We start from the raw sequence: 22,342 nt of genomic DNA on the forward strand, positions 1-22,342 counted from the left end.
TATTTGATTTTTCATATAAAGTTGTAAACTTATTTAATAATATTTAACAATTATATTGTATTAATTCAAATAAAATTTAAAAATTATATTGTATTATTAAAAATTAATAATGTCGTGGAAACAGTTAAAATTAATTTATTTGATCTTAAAAAATAAGAAGTACAAGGATAAATTTAGACTTATTTTATTTTCTTAATAATATGAAAATTCTGAAGGAGGATGTATTATTTTACTGAAGAAATTGGGAAACTCGAATTTAAATTCATCAAATTACATATATTTTTAATACTGAATTAGTTTAAGTTAATACTAAATTTCAATAATTGAAGCCCTCATCAATATTTAGAGTTTATTTATTTATAAAAGGATTTTCAAAATTCACTTATTTATTTATTTATTTGTAATAATATGATTAAATTTTAATTTTTAATTATAAATAAATCTTTTTTTTAATAATGTTGGACTCTAAAACGAATATTTGTTAGATGAATTCATCAACTACTTATATTTTAGTTAGAAAATCTATTAGGTATAATTGTCTCTTTATTTATAATTATATTCCTTTTATTTAATAAAATTTTATTAATACAATTAGTAGTTTTGCTTAAAAAATTAGATATATTCTTTTATTAATAAATATATCTAATTAAAAGAATTATTTTAATTTTTTATGTTATTTTTTTCTCTTTCATGTGCTATTTAAGTAACAAAGATCTAGACCGATATCTGAAGTCACCACCTTCCCCAATCTCTCTCGTCGATCACCTCCTCCAAGCCACCAATAGCCTCATCACTCTCCAATCCATCTATCAGAGGTCTGCACGCATACTTGTTATTTTGTGGCTTTCCAAATTAAATGAAGCCTGAACCTGCACTTGCTTCCACATTCTAGCAGCAATCTCTCTCACCAGGAAATGGAAATGTGCACATACATTGATGCCCAGTTGCACGAGGCAGCAATAAAAGGCAAACTTAATCCATTCAAGGTTTATCAAGGGCATCAGCTTGAAACCCTACTGACCCCAAATGAAAACACAATATTACATATCTACCTTACCTCTCAAACTAAAAGATCCACCCTTTCTCGTACCCGATTTATCAAAGAGGTACTTGCCATTTGTCCGTCACTATTATGGAAGGTTAATGTCGACGGAAATACCCTGTTGCACATTGCAGCAAGATACGGGCTTGCTGATGTAGCAGAGGAGCTAATCCAATGGGCGCCAAAGGCTTCAGCCGGAGATGAAATACTAGATTTAGAGAGTGGAGGAGAAGAGCCAAGAGAGAGGGAAATGGTAGCAGTAAGGAGGATGTTAAGGATGACAAACAAATATAAAGAAACGGCCTTGCATGAGGCTGCACGAAATAAAGGAAGTTTGGATGTTGTGAAAGCAATATTGGGGCATGAAGATGGTGAATTTACATATTCTGCCAATGATGGTGGGAAAACTCCACTTTACCTGGCTGCTGAAAATGGATCTGCAAAGACAGTCCTTGAACTATTAAGTAATCCAAATTCAAAATCACTGGCTTATGGCGGTCCTAGGGGTAAAACAGCATTACATGCGGCGGCAATAAACAGCAAGACGAGCCCAGGTATGACGGTAAACAGATCATAAACTTCCTGTCAATGACAGCATCGCATCATTCCATAATTTCTCATATCTTGAATATAATAGGGCTTGTTGACTTAATTTCTTGCAGGGATGATAGATAAGCTGTTGGATAAATGGAGTAGCTTGACCAGAGAAACAGATGAAAAAGGATGGACTCCACTTCATTATGCTGTGTACAAAGGTTACACTTCAATGGTGGAAAAGCTATTAGAAAAAGATGAATCTAGCGCTTATATTAGTGATAAAGATTGGAAGAGGACACCACTTCACATTGCAGCTTGTCGAGGCCTCCACCATCAAGTGGACAAGATCATTTCTAGATGCCCAAATTGCTGCGAACTTCTTGATATTAGAGGGTGGAACGTTCTTCACTATGCAGTGATCAGCCAAAGTGATAAATTACTAAGAACATTGCTCAAACATTCATCATTGGTTTACCTTTTATATGGAAAAGATATTAAAGGGAATATGCCTGTCCATCTCTACAAGGCTTATCACCCTCTCACTGTGCCTTTTGATTTGCAACTTTTCACTCTATTTCATCAGATAAAGCTTGGATTTGATAAGCCTAATTTGTTCTTCCATTGGGGTGAACTGTACAGTCAAGTTCCAGGATACTCTTCCTCAGAAAAGGTCAGCCAACTAAATCTTATCATAATGTAAGATTTCAGATATTACTTTTGGGTATGCAGAAAATAGGCTAACTACTGGTTTTTAAAAAAAAAAAAAAAAAAAATTGGGCAGAGTGAGTATCTGGAGTGGATGAACAGCACTGGCACTGGACCACTGGGAGAAATTGAGAATGAAGAAGAAAAAAGACGAGAGAATTGGATAATTGAACTTGAAAAAGAGAAAGACTCACTTGGTGGCATCAACACTTATAGCAACTATAACTTTTGCAGGAGCATTCACAATACCTGGCGGATATATAAGTGATGAAAAAAGTCTACAAAAAGGGACTCCTGTCCTAAGCAAAAATCTGGCTTTTAATGCATTTATAATATCAGATTTTACGGCTATGCTTTTATCTACTGGAGCTGTCTCTATCCACCTTGCGCTGGCCATCTTAAAATACCGAAAAGGAACCTTTTGGTTAATAAAATGTGCTTATATTTCCCTCGTCTGTGCTATGGTAGCAATGTTGATTGCATTTGTGACAGGCACTTGTAGTTTTCTAACACCTTCCGTGGGGATTTACATTCGTGCCATTGGATTGATCTTCTTCCTCTTCCTATATGGTTCGATGATGAGAATCATGCATGTCCAATAGCTGGAAAGGCTATTAAAGATGTCAGGCAGATTTTTTGTAAGTAAATATATATCTTTAATGTCGCTATTATTTTTTTTTCTTATTTTCTAACTTTTTTTTTTAAAATTCTCTATTGAAGCTTCTGGCTGACTCGTTTCACTTGGTTCATTGTGGGAATCATTATTATGCTCTTATCAATTATTTTGCGAGCGGCATGAAGATGATGTTGGCGAATGGAGACCACTTGTGTTTCTAGCTTCATCTTTGCATTTTCTTATCTATAGCATATCATGTTAGTTTAGTTTATGTTTGCCTTAAAATGCTATGTTGGGTTGTTCTCTGCTTTATAATGTTCTTGAGAGGGAATGTTTTTCATCAATAAAGAGATTTAGATTGATTATAAATTGTAGATGTGTTCATAAAGAAATAAAATATAAAATATAAAATAATATGACTGAGGTATGCATAAGAACAACCTTAATTTAGAGCACGCTTTGATATTTTGGTTAAAAAAAAAGAAGAAAGACAAAGCACCAAAAATACCTAAGCAGTCTCATACTTCCCAAAAATCAGTAACACTATATTTAATGTAACACTATAACAGTGCTAAATTTTTTTTTTTATGTTAATTTATAATATAATTTAAAAATTTATAATTTTTTTTATAAAAGTCTTTTTTTATTATGTAAATATTTAAAAAAATTTTAATTTCACTCTCTTAATATATTATATTTTTAATTTATTTTATATTTTTATAATTATAAAAATTTAATTTGAATTAATATATTATCAATTATAAATAGAGCATTTATAACAACAACATACAACATAAAATTCAAATAATTATCTAAATTAATTTATATTTTTTTATTAATAATTTAATATGTATGAATCTATTTTATTTTTTGTTTGCTAATTAATATATGTTTATAAAATATTTAATTAATATATTTTTATAATTAATATTTAATTAATGTATTTTTATAATTAATATATTTTATTTTAACTTTATTTATTTATTTTACTAAAAAATTCTATATCATTTTAATTTTATTACATTATTTTAATATTTTGTATTAAAGTAATATAAAAAATAATATATAGCATTGGAGATGTTCTTAGCTATAAATAATAAAAAAATATGTAAAAAATATATTAAAAAATTGTATCCCTTAGTGTACGTCCACCGAGGGATAATCCACAGAGATCTTTTTATTATCTTTTAAATTTTAATTTCAAAATGAATACTCTACTTAGAAAAAAAATAGTTGTAGATTATTTTTTTTTGGGTAAACTGTAATTTAGTTCCTCTGATTTAGTGAAATGTAACATTTTGTCCTCCTGTTTTAAAAAATCTTTAATTTAGTCACTGTAATTTTTAAAAACTATGATATTAGTCCCTCCCGTTAGATTTTCAGTTAAATCACCGTTAATTTTAGTTAAAAAGACTAAAATACTCATTCTCTCTCCTTTCTCTTCCTCCTCTTCTTCTTCTTCTCCTCTTTTCCAATCTCTTTCTTCTTCCTCTTCCTCTTCTTCTTCTTCTTCTCCTTCCCGATCTCCTATACATTCAACCTATACAACCTATACATTCTTTTAACTCCTTAATTTTACAAGCACAAAATTCATCAATTCTGGGCTCTCCCATCACCTTCAGTAATAGCATCCTTAAAAGAAAGACCACTTGGGATCATTGGCATGGGATCATTGGCAGGACATGTTCCTGATGTGGGACAATCACATCAAGCAAATAAGGTCCTGGAGTCTCCAACATTTTCTTCATAGCCTCTCTAAGCTCACTTCTCTTTGTCACTCTCGCAGCTGGAATATCGCATGCCTAGCAAACTTCAACATGTCTGGGAAAATCTCTTCTTCTTTTGATGGGTTCCCTAAATATGTATGTGCTCTGTTGGAATGATAGAATCTGTCCTCCCATTGAACAACCATACCCAGATGTTGATTGTTCAGTAACAAGATCTTCATAGGCAGGTTCTCTGTTCTTATCGTCGCCAATTCTTGGACATTCATGATGAAGCTTCCATCGCCGTCGATGTCTGCCACTAGAGCATTTGGTCTTGCAATTGCAGCCCCCATAGCAGCAGGCAAGCCAAAACCCATAGCTCCTAGACCACCAGATGTTAGCCACTGACGAGGCTTTTTGTACTTGTAAAATTGTGCAGACCACATTTGGTGTTGCCCAACACCTGTGCTTATAACAGCATTACCATCAGTTAATTCATCCAGAACTTGAATTGCATATTGTGGAGGAATTGCTTCTCCTAAATTTTTATAGCTTAATGGGTATTTTGCTTTCTGTTCATTGATTTCGTCTCTCCAAGCAGAGAAATCGAGCAGGGACTTAGCTCCCTTCTTCTCCAGCAACCTGTTCGAACCTTTCAGAGCAATCTTCAGATCAGCACAGAGTGCAACGTGTGGCTGCTTGTTCTTCCCCAGTTCAGCTGGATCAATGTCAATGTAAACTATACTTGCTCTGTTGGCAAAAGCCTCGACTTTACCCGTCACACGATCATCAAATCTAACTCCAAAAGCCAGCAGCAAATCTGATTGATCTATTGCATAATTTGCATACATAGTCCCATGCATTCCCAGCATGTGAAGTGACAGCTCATCGCCTAAAGGGAAACTTCCAAGGCCCATTAGAGTACTCGCCACTGGTATCTTGGTAAGCTCAACAAATCGCCTTAGGTCCTCGCTACAGTTCAGAGACCCACCACCAACATACAGTATCGGTTCATGTCTTGGAAGAATATTACGGATTACACTGAAGCGGGTGAGGGCATTATGAATCTCCATGGAAGCCCCTCCTGGGTATCCAAATACGTGAGTGACTCCCTCACGCTCCAAGGCTTCAATAAGGACATCAAAGAGAAGAAGAAGGAGATCGGAGGGGGAAGGAGAGAGAATGAGTATTTTAGTATTTTTAATTAAAATTAACGGTGATTTAACTGAAAATCTAACGGGAGGGACTAATGTCATAGTTTTTAAAAATCACAGTGACTAAATTAAAAATTTTTTAAAACAGAGGGATAAAATGTTACATTTCACTAAACCAGAGGGACTAAATTACAGTTTACCTTTTTTTTTTCAATAAATCAGCACTAACTCTAGAGTTAAGATGAGGAAAAAAATTGAGTCACACCAAAAAAAAAAATCAGATTATTCTTTAATGTTGGACATTTAACAAGGGCTAAAATCTTATATTTTTTCATTCTTCCAACCAATTTCTTAAGTTTCCTACTCATCATACGTAATTCACTCTTAGTTTTACTTAGATATTAAGTTAATTGACTAGTTTTCACTAAAAAATTATTTTATTTTTAATTCCTGCCACTCTAAAGTCTTCAATGTGTTAAGGTATTTCCGCAAAAATTAAATCCAATAATTATATTGGATTTTAATAGGATTAAATATACTAAAAAGTTAGAAATAAAAAAAAAAATTTCACTATGAATCATGTTTAAACCAATAAATCAATAAAAATAAGAATATATATATATATATATATATATATATATATATATATATTTTACAGCAAAACATAAAATCATTCGTTTCACTTTAGTTATTGAAAATCACAAATTGTTCAAGTGTATGATTTCTAATGATATCAACACAAAATATCAATAAAAATTTCATAAAACAATTCTAAGAGTTGAGAATGAGAAAATATTTTGAATGTTAGCTCTCTACCTTTTTCTAAGAATTGTGGAGGCTCTCTAAAAGTCAATCAATGGACTCTCATAATTACAATTATGATTCAGAACTTTAATAAATAAGTTATATAAATTTTAGACAATTTTAGTTAAGCCCCTATTTAATTAATTAAGTCAAAATTATAATTCTTTCAAATTATAATTTTATTCTAATATCATAAAATTTATATACAATCAAATTCTACTTAATTTAACCTCTCGTTTTATTCTCTCGTGTTATTCTTTATGTATGTGACTCATTAGATTTTAAATATATTGCTAACAAATATAATTAACTCATTAATTGATTTGAAAGTCAATAACATTATCTAACAATATGTCAAAATTAACTAAATATTTGGAATGTTAAAAGTGGTTTGACTTGACTTTTCAGTGTATGATTTCTCAGTGTAATTAATATCTTTTTATCACAAATGTCTCGATTTAATATTTAATATATAGAGTGTATCTACTATATTAAATAATATTAGTTTTCATTTATTAATCATTGACTTATTAAATGAAATTTCAAATCTAATTTGCTAATTTTGTTTTACCAGAGAACAAATAGAACATTTTCTAAGAAATTTAGGATGATAAATCCTACCTCAATCATATAAGCACATTTATATTGTTTCTATTATATCCAATTTATTTTTATTTATTACTTATGAACTAAGTAACGTGCAAAATGATTCAAAACATAGATGAATCCTATATAAGATGATTTATTGATTTCAAGTCAAACATTACTTGCACAACCATCACTTGAATAATCTATAGACATAGGTTATTCTGCAAATGAATTTCTCAAGAGGATCAGTTCAGTGAACTTATTTGTAAAACAAGCAATATACTTATTTATAAAATAAATACCTACATATTAGTTCTAGATATCTCACATATTTCAACCTATGAAATTAGTTGCTTTATCTGAAAAAAAAAAAGAACATAATATATACCAATTTCAACAGCAACATTAATCAGGAACATTTAGAGACATTTCTTAAATAGAATAACAATCTCATAATTATAATTGATACTACATAACAATCACCCAAAGTAAGCCATGAACTATTACCACAAGACAGGGGCTATGTGGCAAGGATATGATAAGTAAGTAGCGCAGTTCTGCTTGAGGAAAGGAAGACCCAGGTACATTAACACCCAGATCATCACCAAGACTCACCCTCCCCAGGATGAGGCGAGCCTCGATACAAAGTTACCGTTAAACATAGACAGTCTCGTGTATCCTCATTACGCCTGGATTGCGAAATCACCAACCTATTAGCTAGCGACATCACCTATCAAGCAGTTAGTTACATCATCGCCGGTTCATCGGGAAATACTTAATTTATCTCCACCCTTTTACAGTATAAAAAGAGGAAAAACTCTAAGCAATTCATTACATTCACTCTCTTCTCTAGTATTCTGACTTGAGCATTGGAGTGGCTATTGTGGGCACCCACCACCATCTCACGTTCTCTTCCTTGCAGGTCTAGCCAATCACAAGGTAGCCCCATTCTGACCATGCCATTAATCTAGTCTTTGCAACATCATTTGGTTTTGTTGTCGAAAAATCCTTTGAATCCTCTCCATTCATTTGGATTACAACTAATCTCCTACTCTTTTTCTTATAAGAGAATACTTCTTTCTCTTTCCACTTGCAAAATGGCTAGAAGTTTGCAAGCGGCTGCTAATATCGCTACCAACGAAGGTGTTGTCGCTTCCTCTGCTCCTAAAAATAGACAAAACACACCTCTAATGGTCAATGAAGTGGGCCTCAATAATTTAAATAACGAGCAGATGTTTCAATACATCCAAAGATTATAGGTCACTCTTGGCCAGTACAAGGCTCGGGAGGAAGCATCACATATGGCTCTCGGAAGAAGGGAGGAAGCCTCTATAGATACCCTAAAGGATCAGATAGAAGTGGTCAAAAAGCGGCCTAAAGGAAAGGCTGAGTCTGAAGATGAATCAGACGAAGCTCCAAAATGCATTGATTGGAAGCTAGTATGGGCCGTGTAAAGGTACCAAAAGGAGCAAAAGAAAGATTTTGTCTTAAATGGTGCCTCGCTACTTTCGAAAGAAATTTTAATAGATGTTAGCAACTTTGTGTTATGCAGAGTATTTCCATCAACACTTATAGGTTTGGCTCAGAAATGGTACCAACATCTGATCCCAATTTTTGTTCAAAATTTTACACAGTTTGCTATGTTATTTGAATCCAGATTTATTACGTGTATACTTTCTAAAAAACTTTTTACTGACTTACAGAAGATTCGCTAAGGAGAGGGTGGGTCTTTAAGGAATTTTATCTCACAATTCAATGCTGAAACCATGCAAGTGAAAGAGTTAAATTATGAGATAGCATGTGAAGCATTGAAGAAAAGAACACGCATGTCAAGTTCATAGATTCCTTAATTAAAAACTTGGCCGCAATGTATCAACAGTTGATAGACAAAGCTCAAAAGTATATCAAGCTGGATGATGAGATCCAAGCATTAAAAGAAGACAAGAAGGAGAGCCAAAAGCAAAGTCAAAAGCCTGAAACGTGAGGACATGAAGGAAATCACATGAGTTATTCCATCTCCCACAGAAGGGATGATCAAAGTAAGTATAAGAATTATACTTCCTTAACTGACTCACGGACTCGTATTTTAATATGAATCATAAAAAATAACAAGAAAATCAGATGGCTGCCCAAGCTCAACCCCGAGATAGGACTAAGTACTGTTGTTTCCACGAGAATCATGGGCATACGATAGAAGAACGTCGGTACTAAAGGATGAGATCAAAAGGCTGATAAGGGATGACACTCTTCGAAAATTCGCCAAGAAGGGTAGAGAAGAAAGGAGACCCGAGCCCAAGGAAAAAACTCCTGAAACCACCCCTGATCGATAACCTGTAGGGATTATATATGTAATAACAGAAGGACCTAAGGACGATCAAGGAAAGTAAGCAGGCTGTAGATGTCGGTATGGTGAGTATGGAAAAAGACCTTTTAAATTTTCGAAGATCATTTGCCTATAGATCTTATAATTCGGCCAAACTGGAGGGCCGAGTGATTCCCTGCTTTCGATATATTTGTAACATAAGAAAATTTTATCAATAATAAAGTTAATGAGGTATTTTCATATATTGTATTCTTGGATAATAAGGAATGATGGGATTGCCTTCCTCAAAAAGGAAAAGGAAACCAAAAGAGACCATATAGACATTGGTCCCACTAAATAAGGTCACAAGGCGAGTTCTGCCAGGCCAGGTCATAAGGTGAGTTTTGCTAGACCATCTAGATATTGATCCCACTAAATAAGGCCACAAGGCAAGTTCTGCCAAGTCAAGTCAGAAGGCGGATTCTGCCAAACCATCAGGCATTGGCCCAATTAAATAAGGCCATAAGGCGGGGGCCGCTAGGCTAGGTCACAAGGCGGATTCCACTTGTAACGACCCGAAAATCGGACCGCTACCGGCGCTAGGATCCGGGTCGACTTAAGGCCGCCGGGACCCGTAGCAAGCCAAACATACATCCTGGAAACCTGTTTAATCCCATACATGATCAAGAAATTACATAAAAATCAAAACCTTTCTTTCAAACATCCAACTCAACCTGAACATAGTCATAATCATAGTTATGATCCCTCTGTGGGACCTCAACAATGCCTCAAAGGGCAAATACATCATGAGATGAGTTGGCTTCCATAACATAATAAAACATTTTGATCATGTAATAAAAGGGATACCTCAAAACATAATGTCAAGCACAATATCTAATCCTCAATATCATTACACATAACATAACTATAATATACTGAAATCTCTTACATTACATCATAATACGACTGTCATGTCCACAAACTAACTATTACATACACTCTTCATATCTCTGGCTAACCTCCTGGTCTACCATGTACCTGCACATCTGGGGTTAGGGGAGAGGGGTGAGCTACAAAGCCCAGTGAGCAGAATAGTGAAAACATATATTTAAAAATCTCATGCCATTATGTAATGCAACACATCACAACTAATCACATCTCGGATGGTATTGTCACCAATAGTCCTCTACATAGTCCAACTGTGCCGGGACGTAGAATGGGTACAACCGGTCTTTCCCTTAACATAACATATCATACAGTCCAACTGTGCCAGGGACGTAGAATGGGTACAACCTGGACTTCCTCTTACATCGTGCCAGGGACGTAGAATGGGTACAACCTGGACTTCCATACCATATCTCATGCCGTAGCATCATCATATCATATGAGGACTAAGGATCATCCAATGACCAATCCACATCAACATCATAAATGCAATGCAACATATTCGTGATTACTAATGTAAACAACCTACTATATCTCATGGCATTCATGATGCATGGATCATGCTCAAATTTCATATTTCCTTTATTTTAAAACTTAAGGTTTATTCCACTCACCTCTGGCTAGCTCTGACAAACTCTGTAGCAGCTGGATCACTGCTGGGGTCCTCGGTTCCTCGGGTCCGAACCTACATAGGTGGACTCCAATGAGGGACCAAACATACATAAACATAACTCTAGTATACTCCCCAAAAACCCCCTAAAACATCATGAAATCATCACATGAAAACATGCAAGAAATGGCTGAACAGGGCACTTTCGGCGGCACCTTCGGCGGCCGAAAGTCCCAGACAGAGGCGAAACTCATGCATGTTCGGCGGCACCTTCGGCGGCCGAAAGTCCCAGACAGAGACGAAAGTCTCCTTTCGGGGGCAACTTCGGCAGCCGAAAGGCCTGCCTCCCCAGCCATGTTCGGCGGCCGAAAGTGCCTTCGGCTGCCGAACCTGGTTTCTGCCAAAGGGCAGAAACTTTGGCTCCTCTATGCACATTTGCCTCCCAACTCTCAAATCATGCATAAACTTGTTCTAAAACATGCATAAACACCATATATCACACCTAGGGGTCTCAAACTATCATATACCCCAACTACAACACTTCAAACACACAAAATCAACATACATTGCTCAAATCATCATCAAAACCCATAAACTCAACTTAAAGCCTAACATGCATTTCTACCCCATAAAACAACTTAAAACTTACTTAAAACATATAAGGAGCTTAAGATCGGCTCTTACCTCTTGAAGATCGAGAGGGAGACGACCTAAACTTGGAGATCCACGAAAATGAGCTCCTGAGTTCCCAAAGCTCCAAAACTTGTTTCAAAAGTTCAAAACCTTCAATGCAAGCTTAAAACTCAAGAAAAATGGTGGGGATTTGAAGGAAGAACACTAGATCTGGGGAGAGGGAGGTCGGAAGCTAGCTGTGGCCGAAAATGGGAGAAAGCTCGCCCATTTCGGCTAAGTGACCCTTTTATAGTGGCTGGCTAGGCCACGTTCGGGGGCCGAACTTGCCTCCGCATGCATGCCATGTTCGGCGGCCGAACTTGACTTTCGGCGGCCGAACCTGAACTTCCCTCACTCATGCTTTCGGGGGCCTAACGTGCCTCCAAAACGCATGCATGTTCGGCGGCCGAACTTGACTTTCGGCGGCCGAACCTGGGTTTTCCTCCAAAGACTTTTCATGCAAAAACTCATTTAAAAAACATACTTAAAATTATTAAAAACATGAAAACATATCATAAAAACATACTTTTGCCCTTCTAGAGGTTTCCGACATCCGGGATTCCACCGGACGGTAGGAATTCCGATACCGAAGTCTAGCCGGGTATTACATTCTCCCCCCCTTAAGAACATTCGTCCCCGAATGTTCCTCAACTAGTACATGCATAGAAAACAACATAACATACATACATAACACATAGCACACAAGGATACAAACCTCTAAAAGAGATGGGGATATTGCTGGAGCATGGACTCTCGTGTCTCCCAGGTGCATTCTTCCAAGTTGTGGTGGTTCCATAGGACTTTCACCATCGGGATTTCCTTGTTTCTTAACTTTCTGATCTGGGTGTCTATGATCCGTACTGGCTGTTCAACATAGGTGAGATCCTCTTGGACCTCCACATCAGGCTCACTAAGAACCTTGCTCGGATCTGACACAAACTTCCTCAACATAGAAACATGGAAAACCGGATGGATTCTTTCCATTGAAGCAGGTAAATCCAGCTTGTACGACACATTCCCAATCTTTTGCAAGATTTCGAAGGGTCCGATGAATCGTGGGGCTAGTTTACCTTTCTTCCCGAAGCGAACCACTCCCTTCATTGGAGACACCTTGAGCAATACCAGATCCCCCTCCTGAAACTCTAACTGTCTCCTGCGGACGTCTGCATAGCTCTTCTGTCTGCTGGCAGCAGTCTTGATTCTCTCTCTGATTATGGGTACCACCCTGCTGGTGATCTCTACTAGTTCAGGCCCTGCTAAGGCCTTTTCTCCAACTTCCTCCCAGCAAACAGGTGATCTGCACTTCCTTCCGTACAAAGCTTCATATGGAGCCATCCCGATGCTAGCATGATGGCTGTTATTGTAGGCAAACTCCACCAAAGGTAGATGCTGCCTCCAAGAACCGCCAAAGTCCAGCACACACATTCTGAGCATATCTTCAATAGTCTGGATGGTCCTTTCTGACTGTCCGTCAGTCTGGGGGTGGAAGGCAGTACTGAAATCCAACCTAGTACCCATGGCATTCTGCAGACTCCGCCAAAACCTGGAGGTGAACTGGGGCCCTCTATCTGACACTATTGAAACAGGAACCCCATGCAACCTGACGATCTCGTCCACATACACCTGCGCCAACTTGTCCACAGAGTAGCCACTCCTGACAGGAATGAAGTGAGCAGATTTGGTGAGTCTGTCCACAATCACCCATATGGAGTCCGCTCTGTTGGACGCTGCCGGTAACCCCACTACGAAGTCCATAGCTATATTCTCCCATTTCCACTCTGGAATAGGTAGCGGGTTAAGCATTCCAGCCGGCTTCTGATGTTCCAGCTTCACCCTCTGACACACTTCGCAGGCTGACACGAACTGTGCCACTTCTTTCTTCATAGCTGGCCACCAATAAACCTTCCTTAGATCTTGATACATCTTGGTGGCTCCGGGGTGAACGCTGTATCTTGCACTATGAGCCTCTCTCATAATGTCTCCTTTTAGCCCTATGTCATCTGGTACACATAGTCTGCTCCCATAGCGGAGGATCCCCTTGCTGTCGAATCTGAACTCACTACCATTGCCTGACTGAACAGTCCTGGCAATCTTTACTAACTCCGGGTCCTCATGTTGTTTCTGAGCCACCTGCTCCAGAAACACGGGTGCCACTCTTATCTGGGCCACCAAGGCACCTGTACCAGACAACTCCATCTGTAGACCTTCCTCAATGAGCTTGTAAAACTCCTTCACCACTGGCCTCCTCTCTGCCGATATGTGGGATAAACTGCCTAGTGACTTCCGGCTTAAGGCGTCTGCCACAACATTCGCCTTACCCGGATGATACTGAATCTTGCAATCGTAGTCACTCAGCAGCTCCACCCATCTCCTCTGTCTCAAGTTCAAATCTCTTTGACTCAGGATGTACTGCAGGCTCTTATGATCTGTGAAGATCTCACATTTTACCCCATAGAGGTAGTGCCTCCACATCTTGAGTGCAAAGATTACTGCTGCCATCTCTAGGTCGTGTGTGGGGTAATTCAACTCATGCTTCTTCAGCTGCCTAGAAGCATAAGCAATCACCCTCTCATTCTGCATCAGTACACAACCCAGTCCCACACGGGACGCATCACAAAAGACCGTAAAGTCCTCATCACTAGATGGCAGAGCTAAAACTGGTGCTGAAGTCAACCTCTTCTTAAGCTCTTCAAAACTCTCCTCGCACTGGTCGGTCCACAGAAACTTCTGATTCTTCCTAGTTAACCTGGTCAGAGGAGCTGCTATCTTTGAGAAGTTCTGAACGAACCTCCTGTAGTAACCTGCCAAACCCAAGAAACTCCTAATCTCCGTCACTGAAGTGGGTCTAGGCCAGTTAGCCACAGTCTCTGTCTTCTTGGGGTCCACCTCAATCCCATTCTCTGACACTACATGCCCCAAGAACGAAATGCTCCTCAGCCAGAACTCACACTTAGAGAACTTGGCATACAAGCCATGTTCCCTCAAAGTCTGTAAGACCAACCGCAGATGATGGGCATGCTCCTCTGCATTCCTGGAATACACCAAGATATCATCTATGAAGACAATAACGAAGTGATCCAGGTATTGACTAAACACTCTATTCATGAGATCCATGAATGCTGCAGGGGCGTTGGTTAACCCGAACGGCATCACAAGGAACTCAAAATGCCCATATCTGGTCCTGAAAGCTGTCTTTGGCACATCTTCTTCTCTGATCCTTAGCTGATGGTACCCCGATCTCAGATCTATTTTGGAGAAACAACCCGCTCCTGCTAGCTGGTCGAATAGATCATCGATCCTTGGCAGAGGGTACCTATTCTTGGTAGTGACTTTGTTCAACTGCCTGTAGTCGATACAAAGTCTAAGGGATCCATCCTTCTTTCTCACGAATAAAACTGGTGCACCCCAAGGTGAAGTGCTCGGTCGGATGAAGCCCTTTTCTACCAGCTCTTGCAATTGCTCTTTCAACTCCTTCAACTCGGCTGGAGCCATCCTGTAGGGAGGGATAGAGATCGGTCTAGTTCCAGGCACCAACTCTATTTCGAACTCTATCTCCCTAGCAGGTGGTAAACCTGGAAGCTCATCAGGAAAGACATCCTGAAACTCTTTGACAACTGGCACTGAGGCCGGCTCCCTGACCTGACTGTCTAGCTCTCTCACATGAGCTAAGTACCCCTGACATCCCTTCCTAAGCAACCTACGAGCCTGAAGAGCTGATATCAGACCTCTAGGTGTGCCCCTCTTGTCTCCTCTAAAGACGACCTCTGACCCGTTCTGATCTCTGAACCTGACTACCTTGTCCCTACAGTCCAAGATAGCACCATGGGTAGATAGCCAATCCATCCCTAGAATGACGTCAAAGTCTGTCAAATCTAGAACCACAAGGTCGGTGGAGAGGCATCTTCCCTCAACAAAAACTGGACTGTACCGGCAGACTGACACTGTCACTGACGGGTCACACTTGGGTCCACTGACCCATAGGGGACACTCTAACCCAGAGACCATCAGACCCAACCTCTCAACGGCTCTCGGAGCAATAAATGAATGAGATGCACCTGGGTCCATTAATGCATACACATCAGAACACCCAATGACGAGATTACCTGACACCACGGTGTTGGATGTGTTAGCCTCCTGCTGAGTCATGGTGAAGATCCTGGCTGGAGCTGATGGACCTTCACCTCGGGAACCAGAAGAAGAGGCTGCCCCTCTCCCTCTACCTCTGCCACTGCCCTGAGTTGTGGCTGGAACTGCTGGCTGTGCCACACTACCAGAAGCTGTCTGCTGGGGCTGGCCCATGAAAGGCGCTCTAGGACAATCCCGAGCCATGTGTCCCTCCTGTCCACATCTGAAACATGTGTTAGTCCCAGCTCGACACACTCCCCTGTGTGGTCTTCCACATCTCTGGCATTCTGTACCATCTGAGCCTGAGCTCGAGCCACCGCCAAATCCCAGACCGGATTTCAACTTGTTCCAAAACTTATTCTTCTTCGGCTTCCTGGTGGTGTTATCCCACCTCTTCTTACCTGAGCTCTGAGAAGAGAACCCTGGTCCTCCTCTGCCTGGGGTCTTAACCCCTGAAGACTGGGTCACTGACTGCTTCACTGACCCCTCAACTATAGCACTTGCTTCCATTCTTCGAGCCATATCCACCACAGTGTGGAAACTTTCTCTCTCAGCTGACTGAACTAACGAGGAGTACCTGGAATGCAGCTTCATAACATATTTCTTGGCTTTCTTCGTATCTGTATCTAGAGCTTGCCCTGAAAAAGGCAATAGCTCCAAGAATTTATCCGTGAACTCCTCTACACCCATGTGCTCTGACTGCCTCAGTTGCTCAAACTCAATCATCTTCAGTTCTCTGGAACTGTCTGGAAAAGCCCATCCAGCGAACTCATTCGCAAATTCTTCCCATGTCATACCGTCTAGTCTCGGGTCCACATAACACTTGAACCATTCCCGTGCCTTCTTGCACTTTAAAGTGAACCCTGCCATCTGAATGGCCCTGCTGTCACTTGCCCCTAGCTCATCAGTTATTGTCTTTACCACTCTCAGATACTCAAAGGGGTCATCCCCTGACTTGTATTTGGGAGCATCTAGCTTGAGGTAATCTGTCATCTTTACCTTGCTCCCATCAGCTGAGCTAGGTCTAGGAGGTTGAGTAACTGGGGCTGCTGGTTCTGTAGGTGGTGGAGGTGGAGGTGCAGCATTCCCCGAGGTGGGGTTTGCCGGGTTTGGATAGAAAGGTGAGGGTGGATAAGCTGGGTACTGTGTGTAAGGTGGATAGAAAGGTGGATAGGGCATGTAGGTAGGGTAGGGGTTAAAGCTGGAGTAATCCGATGTACCTCCCATCGGATACCCTGAACCCTGTGGGAAGGGTGGATAATGGGGTGGAAAACCATACCCCGAGGCCTGAACGCCTCCCTGAGACTCCCCTGTCCCTTCTTCCTGCATGCTCACATCCAGGTTCCCATCCCTCCTCTGATCCTCTTCCATAACCTCCCTCACATCTGAAGAACTTCCTCCTCTATCAGTCCCCCTTCTGCTAGCATCAAAAGACCTTCTAGGGTCCCTTGACACTCTATCTCTGTTGGCTCTACAAGACATTGCCCTAGGCAATGTGGGAGGACGGGCGCTCGTGCCCTCATCCTCAGGTGGCACTCCAGTCAATCTTGCCGATCGACGAGTTCCCCTCATCCTATTTTCTGAAAAACAGTACACATCAAGCAAGCATTAGCATCATATGGTTCATGTGGGCACACATGAACCCTCATCACATACATCACATAGCATATCATAGCATCAATGCACATGTATATAATCATGGCATTTCACATCATCATGTAAGACAGGACTCCACATCCTATCCTAGTGGACATGACCTTTCCTATTGTGCTTGACCTTCTATAACATCTATGAGCCCGACACTCTAGGTCCGATCCTATGAACCTAGGGCTCTGATACCATTCTGTAACGACCCGAAAATCGGACCGCTACCGGCGCTAGGATCCGGGTCGACTTAAAGCCGCCGGGACCCGTAGCAAGCCAAACATACATCCTGGAAACCTGTTTAATCCCATACATGATCAAGAAATTACATAAAAATCAAAACCTTTCTTTCAAACATCCAACTCAACCTGAACATAGTCATAATCATAGTTATGATCCCTCTGTGTGACCTCAACAATGCCTCAAAGGGCAAATACATCATGAGATGAGTTGGCTTCCATAACATAATAAAACATTTTGATCATGTAATAAAAGGGATACCTCAAAACATAATGTCAAGCACAATATCTAATCCTCAATATCATTACACATAACATAACTATAATATACTGAAATCTCTTACATTACATCATAATACGACTGTCATGTCCACAAACTAACTATTACATACACTCTTCATATCTCTGGCTAACCTCCTGGTCTACCATGTACCTGCACATCTGGGGTTAGGGGAGAGGGGTGAGCTACAAAGCCCAGTGAGCAGAATAGTGAAAACATATATTTAAAAATCTCATGCCATTATGTAATGCAACACATCACAACTAATCACATCTCGGATGGTATTGTCACCAATAGTCCTCTACATAGTCCAACTGTGCCGGGACGTAGAATGGGTACAACCGGTCTTTCCCTTAACATAACATATCATACAGTCCAACTGAGCCAGGGACGTAGAATGGGTACAACCTGGACTTCCTCTTACATCGTGCCAGGGACGTAGAATGGGTACAACCTGGACTTCCATACCATATCTCATGCCGTAGCATCATCATATCATATGAGGACTAAGGATCATCCAATGACCAATCCACATCAACATCATAAATGCAATGCAACATATTCGTGATTACTAATGCAAACAACCTACTATATCTCATGGCATTCATGATGCATGGATCATGCTCAAATTTCATATTTCCTTTATTTTAAAACTTAAGGTTTATTCCACTCACCTCTGGCTAGCTCTGACAAACTCTGTAGCAGCTGGATCACTGCTGGGGTCCTCGGTTCCTCGGGTCCGAACCTACATAGGTGGACTCCAATGAGGGACCAAACATACATAAACATAACTCTAGTATACTCCCCAAAAACCCCCTAAAACATCATGAAATCATCACATGAAAACATGCAAGAAATGGCTGAACAGGGCACTTTCGGCGGCACCTTCGGCGGCCGAAAGTCCCAGACAGAGGCGAAACTCATGCATGTTCGGCGGCACCTTCGGCGGCCGAAAGTCCCAGACAGAGACGAAAGTCTCCTTTCGGGGGCAACTTCGGCAGCCGAAAGGCCTGCCTCCCCAGCCATGTTCGGCGGCCGAAAGTGCCTTCGGCTGCCGAACCTGGTTTCTGCCAAAGGGCAGAAACTTTGGCTCCTCTATGCACATTTGCCTCCCAACTCTCAAATCATGCATAAACTTGTTCTAAAACATGCATAAACACCATATATCACACCTAGGGGTCTCAAACTATCATATACCCCAACTACAACACTTCAAACACACAAAATCAACATACATTGCTCAAATCATCATCAAAACCCATAAACTCAACTTAAAGCCTAACATGCATTTCTACCCCATAAAACAACTTAAAACTTACTTAAAACATATAAGGAGCTTAAGATCGGCTCTTACCTCTTGAAGATCGAGAGGGAGACGACCTAAACTTGGAGATCCACGAAAATGAGCTCCTGAGTTCCCAAAGCTCCAAAACTTGTTTCAAAAGTTCAAAACCTTCAATGCAAGCTTAAAACTCAAGAAAAATGGTGGGGATTTGAAGGAAGAACACTAGATCTGGGGAGAGGGAGGTCGGAAGCTAGCTGTGGCCGAAAATGGGAGAAAGCTCGCCCATTTCGGCTAAGTGACCCTTTTATAGTGGCTGGCCAGGCCACGTTCGGGGGCCGAACTTGCCTTCGCATGCATGCCATGTTCGGCGGCCGAACTTGACTTTCAGCGGCCGAACCTGAACTTCCCTCACTCATGCTTTCGGGGGCCTAACGTGCCTCCAAAACGCATGCATGTTCGGCGGCCGAACTTGACTTTCGGCGGCCGAACCTGGGTTTTCCTCCAAAGACTTTTCATGCAAAAACTCATTTAAAAAACATACTTAAAATTATTAAAAACATGAAAACATATCATAAAAACATACTTTTGCCCTTCTAGAGGTTTCCGACATCCGGGATTCCACCGGACGGTAGGAATTCCAATACCGGAGTCTAGCCGGGTATTACACCACTAGACCATCCGGGCTTTGGTTCCACTAAACAAGGCCATAAGGCGGGTTCCGCCAGACCATCCGAGCTTTGGTCCCACTAAATAAGACCACAAGGCAGGTTCCGCCAAGCTAGGTCATAAGGCGGGTTCTGCTAGACCATCAGGGCATTGGTCCCACTAAACAAGTCCACAAGGCGGATTTTGCTAGGCCAGATTACAAGGCGAATTCTGCCAGACCATGCGAGTATTGGTCCTATTAAACATATTACCGTCCCGATGGATAATTGCCTTAACAGGTCTAACCTGTGCATAACCTTCTGCAAAGGATAATCTGTTCTGACCTCGATGGTGTGCAACTCAAAGTATGGTCATAGCTTTGTAGCTAACATTAGAATTGCAAACGCCAATTTCCTGAGAGGAGCATAATTCAGCTTCGCCCCCTTCAAATCTTGGCTAGCATAATACACTGGACTTTGCTCCCTATTGTTTTCACGAACGAGTACTGAGTAAACTATTTCCTGTGTCACAGACAAGTATAGAAACAAAAATTCACCTTCAACAAGCGGGCTTAACAATGGAGGAGATGATAAAAAAAAATTTTTAGACTTTCAAATGTCTCTGCATACTCTTCCCCCCACTCAAACCTACCTTTGCCTTTTAAGGTTTTGAAGAACGGAAGACATCTTCTGGTTGAACATGATATGAAATGACCCAGGGCCTTGACCTGCCATTCAACCTTTGCACTTCATTAATGGTTTTGGGTGGTTCCATATTTTGGACAGTGCTGATTTTCTCAGGGTTCGCCTCTTTGCCTCTTTCTGAGATGATATACCTTAGAAAATTTTCAGTTTTTATCTCGAAAGTACACTTTTCAGGGTTCAGCTTCATACCTGCCTTGTCCAGGATGTCAAAGACTTTCTAGATGTCTTCTAAATAGTCTTTCAATGATCAACTCTTTACCACCATGCCGTCTACATACATTTCGACAGTTGAGTCCACTATGTCCTTAAAGATTCCTAACACCAGCCTTTGGTACGTTGCCTCGCATTTTTTAGAATAGAAGGCATTACCTTGTAGTAGTAAACTCCTTCGTGTCTTATGAACGTAGTCTTCTCTGCATCCTTGATGTCCATAATAATTTAGTGGTATCCTGAAATGACATCAAGGAAGGAAACCACTGCATGACTCGAGGTCGAGTCTACTAATCTGTCAATAGACGGTAACGGGTAATGATCTTTCAGACATATTTTATTTAGGCCAGTGAAATCCATACACATCCTTCACTTTCTGTTAGCTTTCTTTACTAGGATCGCATTGGCCAGCCATATGAGATACTAGACTTTCTTTATCAATCCTGCACTTCAAAGCATATCAACCTCTTCTTTGATCACCTACTACCTTTCTAGTGTAAACTTTCTTTTCTTCTATTGAACTGGTTTGGCGGTTTTGTCAATGGATAGCTTATGGGTGATGAGAACTAGGTCCACACCTGTTATGTCTTTTGGGGACCAAGCGAAAGTGGTTACTCGACTCTTTAACAATTCTACTAAACGAGTCCTTATTTCATCGATTAGCACAGTACTGAACTGTACCTTTTGCTCTTTACCTATCTAGATCTCATTTACCAGGTCTGTCGATTCTGACTTTACGTGCGATTTCGGCTTCTCCAGCAATTTGATGGGCATGATTGCTTTTTCAAGGCTTTTGCGAGGTGTCTATAGCCTTCTTTAGCCAACCTTAGATTGCCTCAGACCACTGTTATTCCCTCTGAAGCTAGAATCTTAAGACACATAGCATCCATGTTAACAACAATACTGTGGTAGTTTAGGACTGAATGACCGAGTATCACATTGTATGCAAATGGGATATCTACCATCACGAACTCTGCATACAATTCTCGCTTATACTTTTCATCACCTAGTACCAAGGGAAGGTTGATGGTACCTAGCATCACCATAGTCTTATCTCCTAATCCTACTAAAGGATAGAAAACTCTGATAAGCCTGTTTTTATCCAAACATAACTTGCTACAAACATTTAAGATGAGAAGGTTAAGAGAACTACCTGTATCCACCAATACTCGCCTTACCTCATACCGATTCAGGAGGATCTTAACGACTAGCGGGTATTTTAAAAGAATCCAATCGCTTTGTTAGTAGGACCGAACCTTACTTCTTGCTTGGTCCATAGTTCTTGATCGACAGATAGCACATCTTCTACTACACGCTTAATTTTTTCTTTGCCTTTATCAAGTCCCCGTAATGACATGTACAATTTCAGCCATTTTGAAAGTGGAGGGAGAGAGAGATATTCTTCTATGAGAAAAGGAGTTGGAGATTGGTCGTAATCCCAATAAATGGAGGATTCGAAGGATTTTTTGACAACAGAACCAAATCATGTTGTAGAGATTAGATTGATGACGTGGCCAGAATGGAATTGT

The 22,342-nt window shown here is 40.2% G+C and overlaps 1 protein-coding gene and 1 pseudogene across 2 annotated transcripts; one reads left to right on the plus strand and one right to left on the minus strand.

Annotated features, from left to right (window-relative positions):
* Positions 1 to 734: 734 nt before the first annotated feature.
* Positions 735 to 3,261, plus strand: LOC110618178 (protein ACCELERATED CELL DEATH 6). 2 transcript variants are annotated; one of them, XM_043957334.1, is made up of 4 exons: positions 735 to 1,596; positions 1,705 to 2,249; positions 2,361 to 2,922; positions 3,005 to 3,261. In XM_043957334.1, the coding sequence occupies exons 1-3, from the start codon at positions 915 to 917 to the stop codon at positions 2,550 to 2,552; spliced, it is 1,419 nt and encodes a 472-aa protein (XP_043813269.1). In that variant the 5' UTR covers positions 735 to 914; the 3' UTR covers positions 2,553 to 2,922; positions 3,005 to 3,261. The 2 variants fall into 2 exon arrangements, with proteins under 2 accessions (XP_043813269.1, XP_043813270.1); XM_043957335.1 differs by having other exon boundaries at positions 2,519 to 2,922.
* A 1,217-nt stretch (positions 3,262 to 4,478) lies between these two features.
* LOC110617303 lies at positions 4,479 to 5,679 on the minus strand (annotated as a pseudogene).
* Between the last annotated feature and the right edge of the window lie 16,663 nt (positions 5,680 to 22,342).

Source organism: Manihot esculenta, chromosome 6 (genome assembly GCF_001659605.2).
Source record: "Manihot esculenta cultivar AM560-2 chromosome 6, M.esculenta_v8, whole genome shotgun sequence".
NCBI lineage: Eukaryota > Viridiplantae > Streptophyta > Magnoliopsida > Malpighiales > Euphorbiaceae > Manihot > Manihot esculenta.